Source organism: Protopterus annectens, chromosome 3.part1 (assembly GCF_019279795.1).
Source record: "Protopterus annectens isolate FY-2018-M chromosome 3.part1, PAN1.0, whole genome shotgun sequence".
Lineage (NCBI taxonomy): Eukaryota > Metazoa > Chordata > Ceratodontiformes > Protopteridae > Protopterus > Protopterus annectens.
Genome location: NC_056732.1, coordinates 85,543,393 through 85,561,466, shown reverse-complemented (window position 1 = coordinate 85,561,466; position 18,074 = coordinate 85,543,393). Strand labels below are relative to the sequence as shown.

General features: G+C 38.8%; 1 protein-coding gene across 1 annotated transcript in view; it reads left to right on the top strand.

Annotated features, from left to right (window-relative positions):
- LOC122797637 (putative deoxyribonuclease TATDN1) overlaps positions 1 to 18,074 on the top strand; it is a 280,907-nt gene that overhangs the window by 98,771 nt on the left and 164,062 nt on the right. The window contains exon 2 of the mRNA XM_044066182.1: positions 5,174 to 5,239. Within this exon, the coding sequence (XP_043922117.1) occupies positions 5,174 to 5,239 (66 nt within the window). The remainder of the gene's footprint in view (positions 1 to 5,173; positions 5,240 to 18,074) is intronic.

Below are 18,074 nucleotides of genomic sequence, written 5' to 3'. Positions count from 1 at the left end.
CACCTGTAACATTTAAAAATAACATATGGTGATGATTCACTGAAAGACTGTTAAACAACCAGGGCCCTGGACACCTTCACACAAGTAGTTACTTTTCTTCCAACCAATGCCTTACCATGACGTCACTCCAAGAGAATTCAGGTTCATTGCATCAGGTTGCAGTTTACCATTCATTTTGTTTTTCATAATAATTTTAAATGCCATTGCAGTGCAGCATCAGTAGCACTCACTTTCCTACTATTAAAGCTCCTCATTAAAGAACAGTACATATAATCGTTGAATTTAGAACTAAGGAATGTTTTAAATTAAAAGAACAAAAATAGTATAATTCAGCTAAAGAAGAATAGATTTTTTTATTAGAACTTGGTAATGATAGGTCCATTAGACTCGTGAAGGCTAAGAAGATTGCTGGTTTGGTTATTATGGACTCTTCCCTGTATGTTGTCAATTTATGGTATATTAAATGATCTTTTAGAACAAAAAGATCTGTATAAAAATTATATCTCCATTGCTTATGAAAATATTGGGCACAAAGTCGGTTTTTAATAGACCATGACATTTCAACAGAAATTTTGATTTTTTTTTTAAATGTTGCTGCTGCTAAAAGAGAGTTTTATTTGGAATTCCTAAAATCCATAAAGGTGTTAAACCTGTACAATTGCATCCTGTTAGGAGTGCAATAGGTTTTATTACAGTCTCGATCTCAACTTATGTGGATGAACTGTTAAGTAGTACATAGTAAATAATCAGTCTTACTTAAGAGTTTTATGGAATTTCCAGAGAGAGTCAGGGAATGTGTGTTAAGCAATGATTTGACTGGTTATATTTTTGCTACAGTCTCATTGTAAACTTGTATTCCTCAGGACACAGGGGTAGAGTTTTTATGAGACAATTTTTAATGGAGAGGTGAAGTTACAGCTAGAAAGATAAACATACTTTGCTCTCTGGTAAGTATTACTTTATAAAATGTTTTTTTTTATTATTATTCATAATAAGAATTACAAGCAGATAAGTAGAATTATACAATGATTGGCCATTAGTATTCAAAAACGTGCACGCTGATTGGCCAACCCAACCAGCGTGCCCATTGTAAATCCCACAATATACCAACGGAAAAAGGTCTGGTCACTTGGGCATCTTTCCATTCTTATATTCCAAAATTTTATTTTATTTTTTTCAACAAAAATTAAAAAAAAAAAAAAAAAAAAAACTATAGTCCGTACTCCGGACATACCCGAGAGGCAGCATGGAGGAAATGCAAAGAAAATCAGGTACGTTATTTAAAACTAAAGACACGTACCTGATTTTCTTTGCATTTCCTCCATTCTGTGTGTCTCTCTCTCTCTCCTACCCCTAAAGTAGCCCAAACTTTTTTTTTAATAGTAATAAAAAAAAAAAAGACAAAGCAAAAATGGAGCAACAGAGACTTTTATTTTCTCCATTGCTTCCTTTACAAAGCATTAATGTACTGGGTATGTGTGGGAATGCAAGTCCCATACTCATGCGCAGTACATCAAAACAACGGAGCAGTATACCACCAGCCGCGGAAGAACAGTAATGCACCATTATACAAAGACATTATTTATGAAAAGTAAGTATTTTTTTTCTTAAATGATGTCATTGTATAATAGCCCAAGCAAAGGCAACCTGGAAGGCGAAGCAATAAAGCTCTTGGACAGCTCACTTAGAAGACTCGTGAAATTTATTTACAAAACCACAGTAAAAAATAGCTTTACAATTACACCTGATGGGTTAAGTTTTTTCTTGTTACTCTTTCTCTCTCTTTTTATTTTTAATGCACATTGAAGGTGTCATGGAGCCACAGAATGTGTAGCTCTAAGGTTGATCAATGAAGAAACAGCAGTATAAAATGGATATTGTATTCACCAGCCCACATCTGATGAAGTACAGAAAGAAAACGCATTGTAGACGTTAATGGAGTTTTTATTTTTTACTGTAGTTTTGTAAAAAAATTTCGTGAGTCTTCTAAGTGAGCTGTCCAAGATCTTTATTGCTTTGCCTTCCAAGTTGCCTTTGCTTGGTTTATTTGTGACTGTTTGATGACTTTTTGGACTTTTTTTCATTTGTTTCATTGTGTAATAGCAATAACCGACTTTGTGGTTGTGGTATATTGAAATTTACCTGCGGTTGGCTTTATTTAATCACTCTGGCTTCGCCCTCTTGATTTAAGCCACACCAACAGTGGGTGAATCTTCAATACACCACACCACGTTGTAGGCTATTGCTTAATTATGATTGAAACTATGTTGGCACCTACATTTGCAAATTTGGATTTAGCCCAGTGGGAAAAAGTCTACTGCTTTAATAAATGTTATATTGTATTATAGATTTATTGACAACCTTTTTGTGGAAAGGGGGTGTAAAACAATTTGACAGTTTTGTTTTTGAGTTAAACAACCTCAAAGCTTTCTTAAAGTTTACAAAACAGTGCAGTAACAATTTCTCATTTGAGTGTTGAGTTGTATGTGTGCACAGAAACAGGCATACTAAAGTATAAGATACATAGGAAATCGATAAACTGCAGGTCATAAAGAAAATAGTTAATAGGCTTGGTTAGGGCTTCGACTATAACTTCAGAAGATGCTGTTTTTAAGCAAGAAGTAGAATGTTTAAAATTTATGTTTTTGATCAGAGTTCATAATGACACATTGTTTATGTTGTTAGAAATGTTGTTTATAAAAATAGATATGGAGATTTCAGCTCTGTTTAATCTCAAGACTGCAATTACAGCTAATAGAAAGGGAGCTCTAACAAGTTTTATGATTAAAAAAAAAGTCTTAAAATAATACTGGTTCTATTACCATCAGAAGTATACTTAAAACTAACTGGAAACTAACAGGAACGTTTTAAAAGGAAATGAGGACTTCTATAAAGTTGGTGAATAGCCTAGGTGCATAAATAAACACATACATGATTTAAAAGGAATTTTAGAACAAGGTGATGAACAGTGTTCCACATGTCAAGCTAATTAGAGGAAAGATATTGTTCAAATATCAAGTTTACAGTTGTTGCAGGTGTATTACGGAAGCTCCAGTTATCATGTTGAAACATTTTTGAAAGATCCTTTGGAGTTGACAAGTATTAATTGAAAAGAATGTTTATGTGGTGTTTTTAGCAATGTATTCTGGGTGTGAAAGTTTTTGTTGGAAAAAACGGCCTGAAATAATTTGTGAATGTCATTGAGCTATTAAAATTCACTACATTTGAATAAAGCGTTAGTCTTATGTTGAAATATGTAAAATGTTTGTGTACTGTTTTAGACAGTCTTCAAATATCTCTTAGGGATGGTGATTATAACAGAATCCTAGAAAGTAAGAATTACATTGGCAACTACTTTCAAAAGCTACAAAATTCTCAGAACTTAAGTGATGCAGTCAGTGTAAAAAGTGAATCAAAAATGAAATAATTAAACTGATGTTGTAGTAGGTAAGACTTATTGTTTTAACAAAAAAAAATATTTTTAAAAGGGCATATAAGTTGGTTAGATTTTGTCATGCGACACTGATATGTTTATATTTAAATGCTAATTCAAAGTAAAGTCTTATTGTAGAGTGGTCACTTGCTTTTTGTTTTCTTGTGTTTGTAGTTAAGACATTCTGTTATAATATTCTCATACCTCATGAATACTACTGCAGTAGTGATCCATGTGAAGAGCATTTGAAATTTGTATACATATAGCCACCATATTAGTAGATGTTCCATTGTTTGAACAGGCTCCCCTTTGCAGTAATTGCTTCCACCCACCTTCCACCCTTAAGGTCTGCTTTTTTTTTTCCAAGTTGCCCCATGTGGATGATTACTGGGGAACATGATCTGGACACATACCTCTCAACTGTTCAGATTTTTGCAGAATATCCAGATTTTTGCCTCAAAATTTTGATTTGTTTCTCATTAAATTTGTGGTTTTCTGGCAAATTGCTGGTATGATCTGAGGAATTAAATTACTAAATAATGGCATACATTTGAGTTTCAGACTTAAAATGCATTTTCTAAAGGATATGAACACAAACACTTTTATTCTAGCCACTTTCTACATTTATAAGAGCAATATTTAGAATCTGTCCCTATTTTTTGGGCCTTTGTCCCCCCCTTAGGTCAGGCTTTGTCCAGATTTCTTGGGCTAAGAGGTTGAAAGGTATGTCTTGGCAACTTGGATTTGAGATTTGCATAAAGTGTGGGCCTCTTGTCTCAGTTTTTTTCTGTGATATATACAAAATAAAAAACAATGATGAATGAGAGCTCTTACCTTCACTGAGCATATCCCCTTCCTACAGTAGCAAAAAAAAATAAATAAGGTGGCACAGATTGATGTTTTTAAGTTTGGGATGCAGTCTCACATCTGTATGCTGGGGAGAGCCCAGCCTACGCTGCTCTGTAAATATGGCCTGTAGTGGAGGCATGCTTGAATGGGCGTGCCTTTGTTGAAGGTTGTGTGTCAGGGCTGGTAACTCGGCATGTAAAAATCCACTACCAAACATTAGCGGACCGGAGTTCCGCTGTGGCGACCCCTAACTGGGATAAGCCGAAAGATACAACAACAACAAATGTGAATGATCGCTGCAGTTGTTCCCATATGTCACAAATACTGCTGCAACAGTGATGCTATTCTAACATCTGCTAACATGGTGAGTTTGCTCATACAGTTGTACTTTCTGAATTAGAATCTATCACTTTGACTTGGTAGGTTCCTTTCTGACCTTGCATTTTGATTATAGCAAAATGTCTGTTTTGAACACATTATAAAACTGTGAATCCAATGTCATTGCAGCTTTATCATTTGCTTGAATATCCCCCAGCAAGATTCAGCTACTGCTATTAGATTAGAATACTTTCTCAGGAAATACTGAAGACATTTTTATACGTATTTGTGGGTCTGATATCATGCCTGGTGATAATTTTTCAAATCATGTTATTTGTAAATATATACCTGAATATAGTGCACAAAATTACCTGAGTTGGGAGGGTGGCCTAATGGTTAAGGTGTTTGCCTTACAAACACAAGGTGCAGGGTTTGAGTCTCGCAAGGGATAATTGGCTAGGCTTACAATGGCTCACAAAGGCAGGGGCCTGAGTACTAACTATAGACCTCACTATTTGAAGTTCAGTTTCTTTCAGCTATTCCTGCAGATGACTTTGTTTTTATTTCTTACAGATATTGGCATTAACTTAACTGATCCAATGTTTAGAGGCATTTACAGAGGCACTCAGAAGCATCAAGGTAAGTATCATGTGCTCATGCTATTCATGTATAAAGTTTGAGAAAAATACTAATGCTTCTAATGAGCTGTTTGCAACTTTAAGCAGTTCATTTAAACAGGTATTTCTGTGGTTTGGAATACTTTTGGGCCAGTACAAACTGTTACAGTATTTTACTGTGATTTAATTAAACTAGCAATGTCTTTCGGGTTTTCCCGGTTAGGGGTCGCCGCAGTGGAGTTTTTACGGTATTGAGTTGCTAGTCCAGCGCCCAACCTTCACAGAAGGCACACACACACACACACACACATGCACCTACCTGCATGTCTTTAAAACTCACTCTACTGCAGGGAAGACATGTAGTTGAGTGAGTTTAAAGACATGCAGGTAGGTGCTTGTGTAAGTAAAATTAATTAAACTAAAAGGCTGTTAGGCTGCAACTAAGCTCAGCATTCATTGTGAGAACTTGAAGGATATGATTGAAAGTTGTGGCAGAGAGGTGGAACTGCAGGTTGCATTATAAAGTTTTTGATGTTCAGTGTTCGTTCTGGCAAAGAGTTGTACTTGAAAGCTTTGTGTTGTTGAATTAAAGCTACTGAGCATTGGACTTCTGTTTTTTTTTTCTTCTTGGATTTTTATTTGTACTTGAAGTTCTTTGGCTTACAAGGTGTTTTTTTTTTGTTTTTCCGGTTAACAAAAGGTGAAAAAAAAACTCTAGTGACTGTTGAGAAAAAAATACTTAGAGGAAGTACATTATGAAATGTTTGGGTTAGTAAAGCAAGTAATATACCCACCACTGAACGTAGTTCTTGAAAACACAAGCGACAGAAGACGCAGTCATCCTCTCTTTTAGTTTAGTATCCATTTGAGAGAAGGAAGACTTAAGCTTTCCTGCTGCTCTTGTGCAGAGTTCGCTCATTAAAGCAATGTTAAGTAGATCTTGAGCTTACTGTCAGTTTTAACTTAAAACGTGGAATGGAGAGCATTGAATCTCTATAGATCGTGCTTTGAATCCAACTAGTACTGCTGTCTTTTCATCTTATATTGAATGTCCTAGAGCTGGTTAAATAGCTGTGCTTAACCATACATTGCAGCTGCATCATTTTTTACTGATGCTTGTAAATATTTACAGTCTAACTTTTATTTTTAGAATGGTGCTACACTCCAAGTTAAATGTATGAGTGACCTTAAAAAGTTTTCATGATTTTTCTTTGGGATACTAAATGGTGCAGTGGATTAGCAGTTTTATTAAGTACCATTTTATCTGTGGTTTACAACTGTCAAAACCAACAACTGTAAGCACAATCGAAAACTGTAATAATCTACTCGATGGCCAGTGTGAAATAAGTGCTTGTATACTGAACACATTGTCTAATGTGCCATTGTTTACATCATAGTAAAGAATTAGGTGGCATTCTTTGTGAGAGTTTTGCACAAAAAGGAAATCTCTGAATAGATTAGGAGTTTGGAAAACCTTCACATTTTGTGGAGTTCTTTGGCTTTTTTTCTGTACTACCTCTTACTAACCTCAAGCTTCCATCTCCACTGCTTCTTTACATATAGTCGTGTATTTATTTATTTAGATTGTTTACCGGGGTAGACCCTTTGAAGCCGCGGTGGTACAGCGGTAGCTTTGTTGCCTCACAGCAAGAGGCTCTCCCGTTTGGTTCTCAGCTGGAATGCCTTCTGTGTGGAGTCTGCATGTCCTCCCTGCGGTCGAGTGACCTCCGAAAGACATGCGTGGATGGGTGTGCCTTCGCTGAAGGTTGGGTGTCGGGCTGGCTACTCGGCACCATAAAAATCTACTGCCAATCATTAGTGGACCGGAGTTCCGCTGTGGCGACCCCCTAACCGGGGAAAAGCCGAAAAGGCAAATAACAACTGGGGTAGACCCTTTGCAGGCACAGCCCAGGTGAAGAAAAAAATAAATAAATTCACAAACAGAGCAATCACAGAAGGTACATAGTAATAATATTTCAACTGTCTATGGGATTAACAGAGTAAAAAAAAACAAATATTAATTCATTTTAGTAGTAAATATGAGAGGGAAGCAGTAGACGAGAACAGAGGATAAAACAGAAGTGATACAGGTGAGAGGGGAGTTATGTTATATGTCCAGTGGAAAAGCACTCTCAGTCAGATTTTTGATGGAGGTGAATTTAAGCAATAATCCACAAGTGTGTGTGGGTACATCAGGATTTATCCACAGTTAGTATGGTCTGATTACGTCTTTTCACAACTACTTCAGTCAGCATGTGTAAGTTGGATAGACTGTCTCTAGGTTTACTGCCTGAAATGTCATGAATTTACTGGGACCTGTGGGAACAGCTGCCACCTTCAGGAAATTGGTTTTCAATAGCCATGAACTGGTGAAAAAACATTTTTTCAAACACATTTTAAGGAAAAGGCCAAGCTTCTGTTAGAAATATTTCTGGGACTCTGTCAGTAGAGGGACTGTTGTACAGTCAGACATACAAGTACAGGGAAGGGACAGAATTTTTCTAGATCTGGTCCCTCCTTGTCACTTCAGTCCTGTTAGTAGATGACTCCTTTGGTTCTCTCATTATGGTAGAGAGTTCAGTAATGTCTCTTCTCCCACTGTCCTAACTCGGATTAAAAAAATGTAGTGTTAAGAAAACTGAATAAAAATAAAAAAGTAGAATGTCATTCCAAATTCATATTGTTAGCTTAATCCAAAAACAATTAGGACCCTCTCCCCTTTTCTAGCGTGTAGTCCCTTGTGAAGTAAGTGTTATAGACAAATGTCATGGACAGGGCCCTTTCTCCCTTCAAGGAACTGGTGGCTGTTCGAAGTTCTTTCTTGTCCCCTGCAAAGGTGGTTAGTGGAGACAGGTATAAGACACCTGAACCAGATTATCAGGGTTAGAAAATTCAGGATAATACTTCAAAACTTAGCTCCCTTGTTAACATAGGGGCATGGATGATGAATCAGAAAAATGCATGTTAACACATCCCAGATTTTAAGCAGATCTCAGATTTTAAGCCTTACGGGGATTCTTCAGTTTCCATATAAGATTTCATATTTTCCAGTTTGTAGTCCATCTCTTTGACCTAGCAACTGCCTTCAGGATGTTTCCCAGGTGTCAAATCCCAGTTATTGCAGTGCTCGGGCTAAGTGATTTTCAATTTTTTTTCCATATCTGGATAACTGCTTTCTACAAGCTCCAACAGAGAATCATATTCTGCAGCATTTTATGTTGCAATTCCTTTTCTGAATTCTGTGGTTTTCATATTCAGAATGAAGTCAGATCTTTGCTAACTGCAACAAAGAAGAACTTTCTAAGGATTGTCATGTTCTGTGTGGATAGAGCTCAGAAGACATTATTTTGGTGAGCCTTCTCTCACAGGTGTATGATACTTGGCTTCTTTTTCATTATTGTGGGTTAAATATTAGTCACTGTCTTGATGGTTCAAAATACAAGGTTGTTTTGGAGGAAGATCCAGCCTTACCTCCAGAATTTGTAGAACTTCTGTCAGGACTCCCTGGACAGGATGCCTTCTTTGATTCCATTCCTGATTAGGGAGTTTCACTGGTGGCTCACTACACTGCAGAAGAGGGTCTGCTTGCCAATCTTCTTTCCTCCCTATTCCAATGCTTGATAACTGATACAGTGGACATTGGACATAGGACATAAGTGCCTCTTAACCTCTCTAGGTAGTCTTGGACAGTACTATAGTCATTTGGCTCATAAGCATATTGGCACCCAGCTATATCAGTTGTGCAGTCTGGCTGTGGAGCTGTAGGATGTTGCTGTTCTACACCAACATTTCACTTGTGGTAGTTCATCCTTTTTGAAGAATAGAATTTCTTTGCATAGAGGTTGCACAAGTCCATAGGACTGCAAGTGGCAGCTAAATATGGTAGTGAGGAACTCCGAAGAAGAGGCTGTCTCTTCACCAATGAAGTATGTACTTTGACAGAATTTTGGACAAGGCTGCAGAATACCATCACAAAAGACATTGGGTGGAAAATCTGTAATATGTATTTCCTCCAATTTATCTCATTCTAAAAGTATTTTACAAGGAGTTAAGAAATGGGAAAAGATGGCCCTGGTAGCACCATACAAGCCAAAACAGAACTGATTCTCCCTTTCACTAGAACCACGAAGAAGATTGTGCCAACGTCCTCTCCGGGAGAATGTTCTGGTTAGCAGGAGGGCAGGATTACATGTCCTTTTTTAGGATTACATCTCCTTTATTGCACAGTCTGTATTTAACATCATGAATTCTGACGTTTTAATTCCTAGTAGAACTTGATTCTTTTCGGAGATGGTATTTATCTTGCAGAAAGGTAAGAAGCTGACCACTAAGATGTTTTATTTTTGTCTGAATTGAAGAGGTTTTCATATTACTTTTAGCATGTTGGCAAGGGGATCTACCAGATGTTCTTTGTGTTTCACTGTTGTAGTCATTACATTTGGGTAATCTGTTGGCAGGTTGCCCTCAGTCAGCCTGATTAACAAAGTCTTGGGTCCTGCGTTGGTTGCTGTCCCTTCTTCCATGATGTTAGGTCGTCAGGGGTATAAAACATGCAGCCGATGCCATTACATCAGTCTTTCTTGCCGTGCGGTGCCCCGAAGCAGAAGCAGTTTGCAAGTGCCGGTCGGCCGACTCCTGAAATTTTCGTTTTCGAGTTTCAGAACCAAAGTCTTCAACTAAAAGCTAAGTACACCGTTGGAGAAGCTTTTTCTTGCTCCTTACCAATGTCAGTAAAAGTTAATAATTATATTGCTTGTGGGAAGCAAATACCTCATAAGGATTTTCATTTGTACTGTATTCCTTACCTAGGCCCTAACCACAACGTGCCTTGCTGTCAGTTTTGTGCTAAATTTAATCAACGCACGATTAAACGTCTGTATATTTTTGATTCTAAATATTTTGGCTCAAGATGTAACTATCCAGAAATGTCGTCGGTTAGCAATCCAACTACCGGAATACCTAAAAAACGCAAAGAAAAAGACAGAGACAGACCATCGTGGTCCAAAACCGATGACGAAGCTTCTTCTAAGCCAGTCGCCGGTACTCAGTAAGGCGCTTTCATAGCCCCTGATACCCACTACTTTTGATTCACAGGCCTCTACTGAGAACCATTCGGAGTCCAGTATGTCGCGAGATACTTTAAGTATTGAACCCGTGGATGTCTCTACCTTAAATGGGTCCGGAGCCGTTGAGCAGGCACCGGCTTTTGAGGGTGTTTTCAGGCCTAAAGATTTGTGTATTAAACCAAAGCCATCTTCAAAACTAGGGCCAAAAACTACTTCTATGTCTAAAAAACCAACACTTGGGCCACGTGTACAGGCCCCAATGCCTAAAAAAACAAATGATCAAAATGTCTGAAGATTTAATTACCTTGATCAAGGACACCCATCCACCTCCTGCTAAGAGGCCTAGGCAAGGCACTGATTATGAATCTTCAGATCAAGTTTCTGTTTCTTCTGATTCCTCTTCTGATCAGGAATTATCTATACCCACTTATGAGGACTCTGATGCAGAAGACTCTATCCCTTCTGCTTCTCCCCCTGAGGATTTCTCTTTTGGAGAAACTTTGCATACCTTAAGGGAACACTTTCATTGGGAGAGTCAGGATTTCTCTGAATATAAAAAGAGACTTAGGGATTTTCTTCTTCTTCCTCAGCATAGGCCTTTGGCTATACCTTCTGTTCTAGACATTGTTGATGATGTTTTCTCAGAATCCAGTATGACTCCTGATTCCCTGCCTCCGGCTCCTAGTAAGCCAGACAGATACTACAGGGTTCCTGACTCCTACAAATTCCTTTTCAAAAACCCTACTGCTGACCCTGAAACCATTTCTCAGGGTCCCAAGGGCGTTAAGGCCTCTACTGCTAAAAATCCTACCCCTTCTGATAGAGATTCCAGGGCGCTGGATAGATGGGGTAAAAAGGTTTACACATCTGCAGCCTTGACAATCAAGGCTTTAAACTGTCAATTTCATATGCTTAAATATCAATAGCATGTCATGGGTTTACTTAAACAGAAAATTATGTTGATTTCTGACTGTGTGGAAAATAAAGAGTTGCAGGATTTATTACATTCGGCTGAACAAGTTGGAAAACGTACTTTGCAATGTGATTTTGATTCCTTGGAGGCCTCTTGCAAGGCTGCTGTAACTGGATCTGTGATAAGAAGGCATGCTTGGTTCAAGGAGAAAAGTCTGCTTGACCATGTTAAAGCAAAATTGTTGGATGCTCCTTTACAACAGGGCAGTCTATTTGGTAATACGTCTGAAGAAGTTTTGAAAAAGATGAAAGATAAAGCTAAATCTTTGCAAACTGTAAAATATTTCTTACAAGTGCAGCCACCCAGGTTTAGTAGGCACTGGCCTACTAAGAAATGGTCCTTTTCAGTACCCACTAGAGCTGCTCAGGTCAAATCCAGACATTCCAAAGGCTCCAGGTTTCAGTCGCAAGGAACTTTTAGAACAAAGCAATGGGGTGCCTCCACCTCCAAATCTGGAAGCAACAAGGCACCTTCCTATGGTAAACAGTCTCAATGATTTTCCACTGCAATCACCAAGCACTTATCTTTTGGCCGCCCCTTTGGGGGAAAACTGGCACTTCTTGCACAAAACTGACAACTAATTACCCAGGACAAATGGGTTTTAAATATAGTATCCCAGGGATACAGATTTCATTTCCACACGTTGCCAATCCCAAACGGATGGCCAGATCTGTCTCCAAATCAGTGGGCAGAGGCCCAGAAACAAGTTATGTCCCTCATGATTATGGGGGCTATTCAACCAGTACCAGAAAAGGAAAAGGGACAAGGTTTTTATTCAAGACTTTTCTTGGTACCCAGAAAAGACAAATCATGGCGTCCAATTCCGGACTTATCCATTCTAAATACATTTCTGGACATTCCAAAATTCAAGATGCTGACTCTTCAACAGTTACTACCTATGCTAGGCAAGGATGCCTGGTTGGTAACTCTAGACTTAACAGAGGCTTACCTGCATATCCCAATCAGGGAATCTTGCAGACGATATCTCCACTTTAAAGCAGGCTACTTGCATTACCAGTTCTCTGCACTGCCCTTTGGCTTATCTACTGCACCCAGGGTCTTCACAAAGTGCCTGGCACCAGTAATCGCATTTTGCAGGCAAAGAAATATTCAAATTTATCCATACCTGGACGATTGTCTAATTCAGGCAGAAAACAAGGACACTCTTCTAAAACATCTGGCATCTGTAAAAAGGTTCCTAACTTGTCTAGGGTACACCATAAATGAAAAGAAATCACAACTGGTACCCTCTCAAAAAATTACATTCCTGGGTGCAAGCTTGAATACAACTGCCCAGATGACTTACCTTCAATTGATGACTTACTTCAAACAGGCGGCCACAAAAACCCAGCTATCTGCACGACAAATTCTGCAGGCCTTTGGGTTCATGGCCTCCTGCATTCTTCTAATTCCATATGGAAGACTGCATATGAGGAAACTTCAATGGTACCTAAAAAGCTTATGGAGTCAACATTGTCACAGCCTGGAAATAATGATTCCTATCATTCCATGCCTGCAACTAGAGTTCCTATGGTGGGCAGAGGCCTGCCACCAAAACAAGGGACTGTCATTCATTCCACCCCCTACCTCCCAAACCCTGACTATAGACGCATCAGACTATGCTTGGGGGGGCGCATCTGGCATGGAGATGCATTCAGGGCAAATGGAGCCCAAATCAAATGCACCTACATATCAATCAGAAAGAGATGCTAGCTGTACAGAATGCTCTGACAGCCTTCAAGGACTACCTTCATCCAGGACAACTACTGATAAAGACAGACAACACCACAGTCATGTGGTACATAAACAAGCAGGGGGGTACACATTCCTACCCCCTTTGCAGACTAGCCATGGCATTGTGGAACATGGCCTTGACTTATCAAATACATCTACAAGCTCAATTCCTGCCAGGAAAGCAAAATACTTTGGCAGACGAACTAAGCAGAAATCTTATGGACCCACACAAATGGAAACTGGAACCACAAACCTTCAACATGTTGACACGCAAATGGGGGAGCCCAGACATAGATCTTTTTGCCTCATCCAAAAACTATCAGTTGGACAAATTCTGCACAAGAATTCATCACAAAAAAGCTTGGAAAGTGGATGCTCTATCATTCAGCTGGAAAAACCTATCAGTCTATGCCTTTCCCCCTCTGCCTCTGCTCTCCAAGGTCTTACTAAAAGTCAGACAGGAAAAACCAAAAATGATTCTGATTGCTCCAGACTGGCCTCACCAACACTGGTACCCGCTCCTGCGCAATGTGCCGCACCTTCCTCCGTGGTACCTGCCTCAGACACCTTATCTACTGTCTCAGCAGAACTGTCAAATTCTGCACACTCAGCTCCAAACTTTGAATCTTGCAGCGTGGCTACTCAACTAATTTCACCCATTGCACATCTCAGTAAAACTGTGATGGATGTCATTTTGGAGGCTAGAAGGCCTAGTACTAGAAAATCTTATGCTGACAAATGGAAAAGATTCTGTGCCTGGAACCAAGCACAAGGAATAAGCACAGCAATGCCCGATAGTCCTCAGATTTTGCAATACTTAACTGAGATGCTTCACAAGGGCCTATCTTTTTCTTCCATAAAAATCCATGCGTCTGCCATTTCAGCTCATTACAACATAGAACCTCCCCTCTTTTCTCATCCTCTGCTAAAGCAGTATCTCAGAGGGGCCAAAAATTTAAGACCTCCCAGGAGAGCACCAACTCCAGCATGGGACCTCAATTTTGTTTTGGAAAAACTCACTCTACCTCCTTTTGAGCCAGCTGCTACTGCTGACCTAAAATTTCTCTCTTGGAAAACAGCTTTTCTTTTAGCAGTCACTTCAGTTAGAAGGATTTCAGAACTATAGGCTCTCATGGCAGTACAGCCTTTCATTATTTTTTACCCGGACAGGGTGGTTCTCAGGACCAATCCATCCTTTATGCCTAAGGTGGTATCTAGTGTGGCCCTTAATCAGACCATTCATCTGCCAAATTTCTTCCCAAATCTACAGAACAAGGGTGAGCGGATTCTACATTCATTGGATGTATACAGGCAACTAAGATTCTACTTAAACAGGAGAAAATCTCTAAGAAAATCTGAACAACTATTGGTGGCATTTGCTGCAGGGGCAGAGGGAAAGGCTATTTCAAAGCAGACTATTTCCAAATGGATAAGCCATTGTATTCGTTTCTGCTATATGCACCATGGTAAACCTGTCCCCAAGGGGATCAGATCTCATTCCACCAGGGCTGCATCTACTTCTGCAGCCTTTCTCAGAGGGGTTCCTACCAGAGACATTCTAGAAGCTGCTACCTGAAGCTCAGTTCATACGTTCACCAAACGTTACCCTTTACCTCTCTTCTCTAAATCCAGAGCAGGCTTTGCCACTGCTGTCCTGCAGGGCCTTATAGCTGCTCCTAATGCTGTATAAATCCATCCTCCCACCCATAGCTTTGGAATTCTACCCAAATGTAATGACTGCAACAGTGAAACACGAAGAACATAGTACAGTTGTGTACACTTACCATAAATGTAGATGTTCGAGTGTATTCACTGTTGCAGTCCTGGTTACCCTCCCTCCAGCCCCCTGTTTTTCCCTAACTATACCTCTCATTTCTGATACCTTTTTGGTGTATTTGCTTTTGTTTGGAGTTGTACGTTTTGTGTTTTTTTTTTTTTTATTATATACACACACACACACGTATATACATATATATATATATATATATATATATATATATATATATATATATATATATATATTTTGCTCCCCATTTGGGGGGCACCTGACATATGGGGCAAGAAAAACTGATGTAATGGCATCGGCTGCATGTTTTATACCCCTGACAACCTGACGTCATGGAAGAAGGGACAGCAACTAATGCAGGACCCAAGACTTTGTTAATCAGGCCGACTGAGGGCAACCTGCCAGCAGATTACCGAAATGTAATGACTGCAACAATGAATACACTCTAACATCTACATTTATGGTAAGTGTACACAACTGTACTTTCTTTTGAAGTGCTTCTTTTTACCTACCTGATCTTTGTCTTCCTCAACCTTCCTGGAATCTGAGTTTATGTTGGAAATGTTGACCAAGTCTTCTTTTGGAAAAGTCTTTTTTTGGGGGGGGGGGGGGGCTTGTTAAGTTCCGTGTTAACTAGAAGATGGAATTTATGATAGCCATTAATTCAGCTGGATGGGTCTAAGAACTTTGAGAATGTATGCATTCACACTCCATGGTACTTCTTATGGACAAGACAATTGAAGTCGTTGTTGTGTCTTTCGGCTTTTCCCTGTTAGGGGTCGCCACAGCGGAACTCCGGTCCGCTAATGATTGGCAGTAGATTTTTACTTGCTGGCTTGCCGGGCCTAATGCTCAACCTTCAACGAAGGAACGCCCATTCACGCATGTCACCACACAGAAGACGCTCTAACTGAGAATCGAACGGGCAACGTCTGTGAGGTGACAACGCTACCACAGCACCACCACCGGACAAGACAATTGAAGTAATATGTAAATATTATTACTGTCTCTCTAAATAAGCAAGTATTTGGGTAATATGCTTGAGTTTAGAAATGTTACCATTATGCAAGTATTTTTGGTAACAACTGTATATCACAAAAACTCAGTACAATGACTTAGTTGGCAGAAAGTAGACAGGGCTGTTGCCATAGTAGGGAGACTATGACAAAAAAACTAACAAGGGGTACTGTAGAGGTATTAGAGATAGCTGAGAAATTATATGCAAATTTGTATAAAGCAGAGGAAAGGGGAAACCAAGAAAAGGCAGAAATGGAAAAATTTATGGAAGAATTAACTTTGCCAATGTTAGAGGAAGATGATGATCAGGAATTAATAGCTATGATAGGAAGGGTAGAGATAAAAAGGTGATGTATAATCAATCAATAGAAAAGTCTCCAGGAACAATGATAGAGATCTGGAAGGTTTTAGTTAAGAATATTTCAAAATTAAAGTACAGTACCAGCATCTTGGAAGAAAGCTGTGGTAACTCTATTACCTAAAGTATGTAAAGACCCTTCATACTTAGCTTCATAAAGATCAATTTAAATTTTAAACCATGATTATAAGATGTTTATGTGTATACTAGATAAGAGAATGGCAAAGGTGATGTCAATGTCAAAATTGCTAGATATGGATCAGTGTGATTTTGTGGAAGGAAGGCAAACAGTAGAACAATAATGACCCATAGGAAAGCAGAGTATAAGAAAATGCTGCTGTTGTCAGTGGGTCTTGACACAAAGGTAACATTTGATAGATTCAGCTGGGATTTTGGGTCTATATCACATTGTCAAACTTACTATTTATCGAATACCTCTTTGTCGAACTTACTTTGTTGAAACCCTTTTGTCAAGTGATCACTTTAGCGAATATTTTCCCAGGGAAAAGAACCAGTAGTCCAACTACTGATCGTCACAAAAAAACACAAAGTTTAAAACCCACTCAGGTAAGTGGTTGTGCCCCCCACACTCCCCTAAATAAATATACCAACTTGGAGATTACACTACAGTGGGGAAAAGGGCAGATTCCCAGTCGTGGCCTACTGAGTTTTTTCCCCCAGGAAAATATTCGCTAAAATGATTGTTTGACAAAAAGGGATTTTGACAAAGTAAGTTAGACAAAGACGTATTCGATATAAGTTTGATGATGTGATATAGACCCAGGATTTTATGAGTGGGGCAATGATAGCGTTTGAGTTTCCTGAAAGAACAATAGGTTTTATTAGGAGGGGTATATGAAGTGTTAGAGACAAGAATTAATGTTGGAGGGTTCCTCTCCAACAAGATAACAGAGGGGCCAGGCAAGGTTGTCCTCTTTCCCCCTTTGTTTTGTACTTGGAGCTATTGGCAAAGATAATAAGAACCTCACAAATATAGGTATGGTAATTAAGAAAAGTTGGCATTGTTTGCAATTGATATTATGTTGTATTTGATAAATCAAGAAAAATACATTTCAGTGTTGTGGAAAATTTTGAAATAGTTTAAAGTATTTTCAGGATGTAAAATAAATGAAGATAAAAACAAAGGCTATAACGGTAAACTGTGTAGCTGCACATGAGTTTAGTTTATGTTTATATATATTTATGTGAACATGAGAAGATGAAATATTTAGGTATACGGATTAAAAATGATTCTTTTATGGCAGCAAAGGATATGTGGGTAAACAAAAAGTAATACAAGCGTTTATAAGTTTAGTGAAACAAAAAAAAAAAAAAAACAAAGAAAAAAAAACAGGAGCTGAAAAAAAACCTGAACATTCGTTTTATTGATAGAAAACCATTTAGTGCTTTTGTCCTGGTAACTGACTTCTCCAGAATAAAACAAATCCATCTGTGCTTGAACTTGCATAGTAAAAAATTTCCACCCATTAAAGAACATCACTTAATTCTATGCAGTATTCTAGAGGCAGCAACTTGATCTCTGTTTGTACCTTCATAAGGCATTACAACCTGGATTCCTTCTCTAGGTTCAGAACGGGCTTTGCAAAGACTAACTCTCCAGGGGCTCCTACATCCTTATTGTTCCTCGCCCCAGGTAGGGAAAGGTTTGGGAATCTACCCATAGGCTACTGCAGCAGTTAGACTGAAGAACATAGTACAGTTTGAGCTGTACTTTCTCATAATGGTAGAGGTTTGAATTTCTTCACTGCTGCTCCACCCACCATCCCCCTTTGTAGATAGCTGAAGTGGGACACAACCGCCTTTGTCACAGTTGTCATTGTTGTTGCTGTTTGGATGATCTTTACGGTGATTATTGATTATTGGGTCAGGATAAATCTACCTTCCTTTCACAGGACCATAAAA